Below are 9,617 nucleotides of genomic sequence, written 5' to 3' on the forward strand. Positions count from 1 at the left end.
TCCAGATATATACTTTCTGTCTGATCCAAACATTGTGTGCATGCATTGTATCCCTTGTTTGACTGTCCTGAAATGTTACTAAGAGCAGGCCAATCATTGATGGTTACGAAAAGCAACGCTCGAAGGTCAAATTCCTCTTGTTTGTGCTCGTCCCACACACGTACACCTGGTTCGGCCCACAGCTGTAAAAGTTCATCAACTAATGGCCTTAGGTACACATCAATATCGTTGCCAGGTTGCTTTGGACCTTGGATAAGCACTGGCATCATAATGAACTTCCGCTTCATGCACAACGAAGGAGGAAGGTTGTAGATACATAGAGTAACGGGCCAGGTGCTGTGACTGCAACTCTGCTCCCCAAAAGGATTCATGCCATCTGTACTCAGACCAAACCATAAGTTCCTTGCGTCAGGTGCAAATCTCGGGAACTCTCTCTCTCGATTTTTCTCCACTGTCGACCATCAGTGGTGTGCCTCAACTTATCGTCTTCCATACGATCTTCCATGTGCCATCGCAACAACTTCGCATGATCTTTATTTCTGAACAAACGTTTCAACCATGGTATTATAGGAGCATACCACATCACCTTGGCAGGAACCCTCTTCCTGGGTGGCTCGCCCTCAATATCACCAAGGTCATCTTTTCTGATCTTATACCGCAATGGAGTGCATACCGGGCATTTATCAATATTCTCGTACTTCTCACCGCGGTAGAGGATGCACTCATTAGGGCATGCATGTATCTTCTGCACGTCTAATCCTAGAGGGCAGACAAGCTTCTTTCCTTCGTACGTGCTGGCGGGCAATTCGTTCTTTCTTGGAAGCATCTTCTTCATCAGTACCAGCAACTTTTCGAATGACGAGTCAGTCACACCGGTCTCTGCCTTCCACTTCAGCAATTCCAGTGTGCTACCTAGCTTCTTCTAGCCATCTTCACAAGTTGGGTACAACAATTTGTTGTGGTCCTGTAACAACTGCTCGAACTGCAACCTCTCCTTTTCTGTGTCGCAACCTCGCCGTGCATCAGAAATGACCCGGCCAAGATCATCAGCGGGCTCATCTGGTTCCCGTTCTTCATCCTGATCTTCTTCTTCATTGTCTTCCATTGCGGTATCAGCATACTCAGGGAACATAGATCGGTAGTTGTCATCATCGTTCTCTTCTTCTTCATCGTCGTCTTCCATCATAACCCCTCTTTCTCCGTGCTTGGTCCAAACATTATAGCCCGACATAAAACCGGACCGAAGCAGGTGGCTCTGAATGACTCTTGAGGAAGTGTAATCCTTCTCATTCCGACATTCAACACATGGACAAAACATATAGCCACCATCATGCTTGTTCGCATCGGCTACATCTCGAAAAGAATGCACGCCTTCTCTGTAAGCGGCTGTGCGTCGATCACCGTACATCCATGGATGGCTCATCTGCGTTATACGACAATATATCAAATACAATCATGATCCTAAAAATTAGTACCGCATGGTCTAAACGAGGAAATATAGTTGCTAACCTTTTTGAATAAGTAGAAATAAAGAGGAAGAGGTTTAAGCGTGGCTCGGGCATCTCATATCGTAGTTGTGTTCGGTGAACTGAAGCGGCATCGCTCTAAGACACATTTCAACAAACACCTCTAGTGCATCCAAAAAAATGGAGAGCTAGCACACACCCACACTCTTCCATCCAAGAAAAATGCAAGGAAGAGGGGAGAGGGGGGCTGTGGCCAATATATATAGGCAGAGGACTTTAGTCCCGGTTTGAGACACAAACCGGGACTGAAGGTGGCGCACATGCGGGCTGCACACCGCGTAGCCCTTTAGTCCTGGTTTGAGACACAAACCGGGACTAAAGGCTCCTTACGGGCCAGGACCAAAGCCTCGTGGGCGGCATTGCGATTTGGGGCGACGTGGCCGGGCCTTTAGTCCCGGCCCAGAGGGAGGCCGGGACTAAAGGGTCCAGGCCAAAGGCCCGTTTTCCACTAGTGTTTCGTCTAGCCCGAGCCCAAGCACTACGTTTTCTCCTTTATCTCCTCTATTCTCTTTGTTGCTCGAGTTCATCCTCAATTTCTTCCCAGATTTGTCAAGATTTGAGACACCCCATCCATCCAAGTGTTCACAAAGGTTAGCAACTTTGTCCTTTCATCTCTCATTGCTAGACACTAGTAGAAAAGAGGTCTTTGGTCCACTTGATGAAATCCCATTAGTCCCGGTTCACTCACGAACCGGGACCCATGTGGGCATAGGTCCCGGTTCGTGAGGCCAGGGCGCCGGCCAGGCCTCGTGGGCCATTTGTCCCGGTTCGTTTGTCACCTTCGGTCCCGGTTCCAGACACGAACCGGGACCAATGTGCCTCGCTCCTGGCCCACAACAAGTAGTCCCGGTTTGTGGCTGGAACCGGGACCTCAGGTTGTCCATTGGTCTTGGTTCCAGCCACAAACCGGGACCAACGGTTGGCCTATATATACCCCCACGAGCAGAGCAGAGCACGGCTCTGCTTTTTCGGCCGTATGTGGGAGAGCTTTGTGGTGCTCTAGCTCACCTCCTATGCACATGAGGTGTTCAATGAAATGCCCGAGCCACACTTAAGCTTTCTGCTTTAGAAGCTCCTTGTCCAAGCTCCATTTTCATCAAGATTTGTGTAGTTTTTAATACAGTTTATTATATAACACACGCAGATGAACCGTCAATGGATGTACGGTGACCGACGCGCCTCCAAGTATATTAATGGCCTGCATAATTTTGTCGAAGCGACTAAGGCAAACAAGCGTAGTGGTTTTATGCATTGTCCATGTATTTTCTGTGGGAATACGAAGGAATCTCCGACTATAAAACCCTTCACTTCCACCTGCTTCAGAAGGTTTTTATGCCACACTATAATGTTTGGACCAAGCACGGAGAAAGAGGGGTTGTGATGGAAGACATGGTTGGACCAGATCTGGAGGAGAGAGAGAGAGGAGTGCGGCATGGAGGCGAGGGGATTGGGGCATCGCCGATACGAGGGGGGTCGGGCAGATGCGGGTGGGAGTTGTGCGGCGGGATGTGGGTGGGAGTCGTGGGGCGGTGGGCCGGGTTGATCATGCTGATTACTTTTTTTCTAAGGGTTTTTATTGAACTAATCCGCTGGTTTATCGTCTTGTTTATGGATGGATTGAAAAAATCAATGGAACAATAAAAAGACTAGCGGTACGAGGAAGGATTGCTGGAGATCGAACCATCACGACAGACAGCAGATCCCCTTTAATAATAGAGATTATTACTCATGTCCCGAGGAGCAAGTGGATCCGCTGCAATGGCCGACCTACGTTAGGGCAAAAGCAGGCCATGCATGCCCAGCCCAGTAACAATCCTCCACTATGCAGCCAGCCCACGGAAGTGAAAGGCCAGCGCAACAATAGTTTTCTCCACCTTTGTGTTGCAAGCTCCGCCCAACTATGTGTTGCAAGCTCCGCCACTGATCCGTCGAAATCACTTCATCTTCAAAGGGATACTTCCGCCCTATATACGCGGGAGAACTTTCAACAAATAATTCATATACGTTAATTCCGTTATCATTTGATAATGGAACCCGATCGTCTTACAGGTCGTATGGGAGAAAAGCATACGGTCTAATTGTTCGGTTAAATAGGTTCACGTAACTTCTTTTCTCCTGCTCCAACTTTTTCCATTTCACTAAAATTTAGCACTGGATAATTAATTCACGTGCTATTCCCCACCAAAGGTAACCAAGTACTCCCGCGATAGCAATTTAGATGAAGAATTCGAGGATGCTCCACGTACACTCGCACTGCCAGTACGAGTCGTCTACACACATGTTACATGTTTGGGGGTTCTTCCTTGACAGCTCTCTCTATGAGTAGCAATATATGGTTCTCCGGAAAACGTACGTAGTACTTACGTTTTTGTGAGCTCGACGGGCTGGGAGCTAGGCAACAGCCCATCGAAAACTCGCCCATCAGTAGACTTTTTCCGTTCCCCTCTAGACCAACCAACTCTCTCTCTCTCTCTCTCCACGCGGCAGATCGAGACGTTCACGTGGCAGAACCATGCGATAATGACGCATGTTCCTTTGTACTCGTGTATAAAGCTAGAGGAGCTGGACGTAACGCGTGTATATACGTACATGAGATGTGTGGATCTCTGCATCCAACTAGTTATAGCTAGCTGCAGGGACAAACCGTACGTACGTACTGCTGTGCGCACGATTTCGCGATTTTTGTCTGGTTCATCGCGATCATATACACACACACATCGTACCTACACGCGCTCAGAGCCAGAGGAAACCGAGTAAACATATACTCCCTCTCTTCTTTTAAAATCGTTGTCCTAGATTTATCTAAATAATGAATGTATCTAGTCACAATTTAATATTTTGATGATACATTTATTTTTAAACAAATCTAAAACAAAAAATTTTAAGACTCAAGGAATATTTTGTTGGAGAGAACTAGACTATCTAGTTCTCTCCAACAACAAATATTATGATACAGAAGAAATAAGATGGATCCTGCTTCTTGTATACAAATAAAAATACCATAAGAATGCTCGTCGTAATGTCCTGACGCTTTATTCATGCTGACAACAAAGACGGGTTATGTGCCCGTCCAGCTAGAGCAACTCCAACAGTTTCAATGAACCTTTATGATCTTCTCGAATCTTCTTGATAGGCTAGTAACCGTCTGAAATTTTTGCGCGAGTCCCACCGGAACGTCGCACCGCCGACGCATTGCTTTCCGTCCCTCATGCCACTACCATCGTTTGCCGCCCCTTGTCGGCAGCCACCACGCGCCTCGGTCGACCCTCTACCGGCAAAATAACCGCCTTAGGCCACAGCTCGCCTACTGCTGTGATGCATGTGTCACTGACTGGTGGGCCCTAGGCCATTTAGCTAGTTTTGTTTAATAAAAATAAAAGTAAAATAGATTTAGCGGAAGAAGTTTTATGGAAATTGGCAAAAGTTGCTTCTAGATAACTTTCCCTAGATATTATGGGAAGTTTAAAAGACTGGTATTATGGGTATATTTTTAGGGAAACTGTTGAAGATTCTCTAAGAATACATGATATATACTCCCTCCGTTCCTAAATATAAGTCTTTTAGAAGATTTCACTAGAAGTCTACATACAAAGCAAAATGAATGAATCTACACTCTAAAATATGTCTATATAGATCCGTATGTAGTTACTAGTGGAATCTCTAGAAAGACTTATATTTAAGAACGGAGGGAGTATACCTGTAGGCGAAAAGCGAAGTTTGATGAGTGCATGCATCACGTGACAACTAAATTATTAATCTGGCCTTGTCTACAATAATGGACTGTGCATGTACTTATGAAACTTGGACTAATTAACTAATCATGCATGACGTATGCTACAATCGTACACGTTTACTGAATTTTGCACATGACTCACCTGGGGCGCATGCATAGTCCAACAGCACACACCACTCACTCGGTGTAGGATGGATCGACGCAGCTGCAGCCCCTCGCATCCCCCTCTCTATAAATCTAGAGGACATGCCTGCATTGCTCATATCCAAAGACAAGGCAGCAGCAGCTACTTGTTCATCTCGTATCACCCAGGCCACGTCTAGCCAGTTAGCCTACTTAGTCGATCAGTAACAAGGCAGCAGCAGTCATCCGGTGTTAATTAAGCAACCGATGGCTGCTGCGCATGTCTTCTTCTCCTTCTCCGTTCAGCCACTACACCATTCAGCTTCACCGGTGGCCGGCAATGGTGGCCGGAGCGGACGCAACCGTGCCTTCTTCCGCCCGTCAACAGTGATTTGTCCCGGGCGGGAGCCTGCGTCACATGAGCTGTCCGATGATTTTGACTTCCAGGTATATATATATGGTTATCGCCCGTAGATGCAAATTAGCATGCGTGTTTATGTCGTCGTTTCTAATTAGAGTATTACACAAGGGATCGAGCTCAAACCTATCAGAGCTATAATGTTGAGCCTAATACAAGCATGTCGTCATAAGCTGTGACCTTCCAGTAAAAGGAAAGAAACGACTTGGTCCTACGAGGAACTAGGAACCAGATTATCCCATTAAATTTGGAAAGATGTTTATAAAATGTATAAACAAACGTTATTATGAATGTACTTTTAATGGTAAATAAAAATATTGCTATGTACTATCAACCGAAACCCTATATTAATAATCAAAGTTCTGTAAACTTTGTATATATTCTTTTGAAGAAGAAGTTTGATGTCTCTGTGCAACATACCAGGAAAGCCTAAGGAATGTTCAAGCATTGCTGCATCACCATCTGACAAGTAGACGAGGTTTATTGACCACTGTTGATCACCTCAAGCGCCTCTGCATCGACCACTATTTTCAAGACGAGATCGACACCATCATGGGCTCGTGTACAGACCTCATCCATAGTGATGATCTGCTTGACGCAACCCTTTCCCTGAGGCTGATGCGGGAAGCTGGATATTATGTTTCAGCAGGTCAGTAAAATACAACTTTAGTGCCTCGAGAGAGATAAACAAACAAGTTTGGGAAGCTTGAGTGCAATTTGGTCTATGAAATGAGTTTTAAGCGATGAGTTTGCTGAAAAATATCTTAGAGTAGCCAAGTCTAACCTAAGGTTTAATGTTTCCTTCTGGAGTGTATAAGCACCTCGTTGGAGACGTATTGTACTCATTATTTATGACATGTGCCTAAGACCCCTTCTCAACAACTTGGCAGACGATGTCCTTCGGAAGTTCAGAAATGATAATGGTGAATTCAACATTGGGCTCAGCAAAGACATTAGAGGGTTGCTCAGCTTGCAAGACATGTCACACCTCAATGTGGGAGAATCATCACTCTACAAGGCAAATGAATTCTCAAGCAAGCATCTTAGATTCGCAATTAAATACTTGGAGCCGAACCTTGGAAGATATGTGAGGCGCTCACTTGACCACCCCTATCATGTGAGCCTGATGCAATACAAGGCAAGGCACCATCTAAGCTACCTCCAGACCATGCCCACCAGGAACATGGCAATTGAGAACTTGGCACTTGCAGAGTTTACGACTAAGAAGTTGCAGCATCAGTGGGAAATGCAAGAGGTTAAGAGGTATAAATATAATAAACTACTGGCCCCCAATGATTAATTTTGTAAAAGGTGGAAAATATGTGCATTCTCATGATAAGAGGGAAACACTAGATCTCTTGGCCAAATTTGATAAATGAACATTTTTTATTACTCACGTATTGCCACAATTAAAAGAATGGTAGTTGTAACTATATGAAAATTCCTTTTCACACAGATGGTGGATGGATCTAGGATTGGCTCAAGAAATACCGGCCGCAAGGGACCAAGTTCTTAAGTGGTACATGTGGTCCATGACCGTCCTCGAGGGCATCTCCTTCTCTAGATATCGGATTGAGATCACAAAGGTCATATCCATGGTCTATATTGTGGATGACATCTTTGATCTTGTCGCCACACAAGAGGAGCTTTCCCTCTTTAATGAGGCGATCAAAATGTGAGCATTATTGTTTCCATAATATATATGGTTAATACGATTAGGGAAGCAATATAGTTGCCTTCTTTGTAAGGAAATGACGTATTAAATATGTCCAATCAGATCTTCAAACTTCTTTAACACCGACATATAATATATGCAGATGTTCTAATATTGGTTTGAATTAAATATTGTGTCTTTATGAGTAATGTTATTAATATTAATTGTATATTCAAACAAAAAGAAAAAATGTTTCATATTAGAGATTGTTTATGTCCAAAATGGCATCTACTTTGCTAATGGAATACAAACTCAAGGATTACTTAACCTTCAGACATTATACATGATAGAAACATGTTGTTTTTATCAAAATATCACAAACAAATTACACATTGTTCACAGGTGGGATCTTGCAGCTGTTGATTCACTCCCGAGCTACATGATATCATGTTACAAGGCCATTTACACAATCACAAGTGATATCGCCGATATGGTCAGAAAAGAGCTTGGAGTGAACCCTATCAATCATCTCAAGAAAGCGGTATGTCTACCGGGATGGTTGTTGATTTCTCTTTAATTAGATTTTTCCTAAGTAACTAAATATAACAATGGTACCACCTCAAATATTGATGTCAACTATATATCTAATTTTGTGAGTAATCTCTTCTAAGTAAGGTTCTCTGATGTTCCTATCTTCCGTCCATCATCTCCATTCCCATGTCACCTCCACCGTTTCTTGTTTTACGAATTTTCCCAAACCGACTTTCCTTGAATCGTCCCAACTATCCCACATTTTAATGGCTTATCATATAAAATAACATTATTTTCTTTGGCAGGCCAATAAGTAATAAGTATTGATTCAGTTATCAGCTAAAGTTTCTTTTTATTTTGTAATCAACTTACACTAAAACGGTATGTAAATCACGATGATTACATACAAAATATATGTGCCCCTATTGCAACACATGTGCAATTACCTAGTTGTATTTACAAAATTAATAGAACGTAAAATAACAGTGGAAGAATTAAACTTACCTGCTTGAATTTTTCCTTCTTACAGTGGGCAACTTTGTTTGATGGATTCATGATCGAGGGAAAATGGTTATCTACTGATCAGATCCCTACATCCGAGGACTATCTAAGAAACGGGATTATCACTTCAGGAGCTCCACTTTTATTCATGCATCTTTTCTTCATGTTGGGACATGAATTAAACGAGGGCAAGAATGACGACATCCATCGAGTCATCTCCTACCCTGCAAAGATCATGAGGCTTTGGGACGACATGGGTAGTGCAAAGGTATGAACACACCAGAAACTTTATCACATATGAATTTAGGATTAGCACTATGATAAATTCAGTCAGTTCGTAGCATGGTGGGTCAACATCCATGTCAATATTGACAAAATAAGACATAATCTAACATTTTTGTTATTTGTCTCATGCAGGATGAATCGCAAAATGGGCTAGATGGATCATACAAGGAGTTGTACCAAAGAGAAAATCCTCGTGGTGACGCGAAGAAGCACATGCTGGAGATGATCGGAAGTGAATGGGAAGGTCTTAACAGGGTATGCTTCTGTGGGACAAAGTCAACACTATCGCATAGCTTCATCACAGCATCACTAAACTTTGCGAGGATGGTCCGCGTCATGTATGGCCACGACAACGAGCAGAAGCTCCCCGTCCTTCAGGACTATACAAGGATGCTGCTCTTCTAAATCATGCATTCTATCATATAATATTGTATATAAAATGGAGTGTATTAGTTTTTGGTAGGGTTCTCACGTACGATGTTGATTTACATCGTGCGCAATTAGCATATGTGCTTCACCTGATAAGATGATAAACATACATGGAAAAAAGTCAGGAATTGCCTGCTGCTCCATGCAATGTTCCAATGTATGATGAGATGCATATGAATTGATAAGACCGGAAAATATTTTGTGTATGAAATTGTGAATGTATGACAAGATCGTTAGGTTGTACAAGTTAATACGATATGCTGATCTCTTACATGTAGTTCTAGCAATGGTCTGTGTACACAAGAAGGCAGACGGGTAAACATGAAAACAAAAACTAGGAAGGACACCAATCTTATAAGGGCAAAGCAAAAAAGACCCGTTCAATATCGGCAACGCATTACTGGACCGCAGGGGGGG

The 9,617-nt window shown here is 43.5% G+C and overlaps 1 protein-coding gene across 1 annotated transcript; it reads left to right on the plus strand.

The window, feature by feature from the left end:
* Window positions 1-5,536: 5,536 nt before the first annotated feature.
* Window positions 5,537-9,387, plus strand: LOC123403062 (S-(+)-linalool synthase, chloroplastic-like). The gene is made up of 7 exons (XM_045097035.1): window positions 5,537-5,829; window positions 6,224-6,449; window positions 6,691-7,063; window positions 7,257-7,475; window positions 7,857-7,995; window positions 8,515-8,754; window positions 8,904-9,387. The coding sequence occupies exons 1-7, from the start codon at window positions 5,650-5,652 to the stop codon at window positions 9,174-9,176; spliced, it is 1,650 nt and encodes a 549-aa protein (XP_044952970.1). The 5' UTR covers window positions 5,537-5,649; the 3' UTR covers window positions 9,177-9,387.
* The last annotated feature ends 230 nt before the right edge of the window (window positions 9,388-9,617 follow it).

Source organism: Hordeum vulgare, chromosome 6H (assembly GCF_904849725.1).
Source record: "Hordeum vulgare subsp. vulgare chromosome 6H, MorexV3_pseudomolecules_assembly, whole genome shotgun sequence".
Classification (NCBI taxonomy): domain Eukaryota; kingdom Viridiplantae; phylum Streptophyta; class Magnoliopsida; order Poales; family Poaceae; genus Hordeum; species Hordeum vulgare.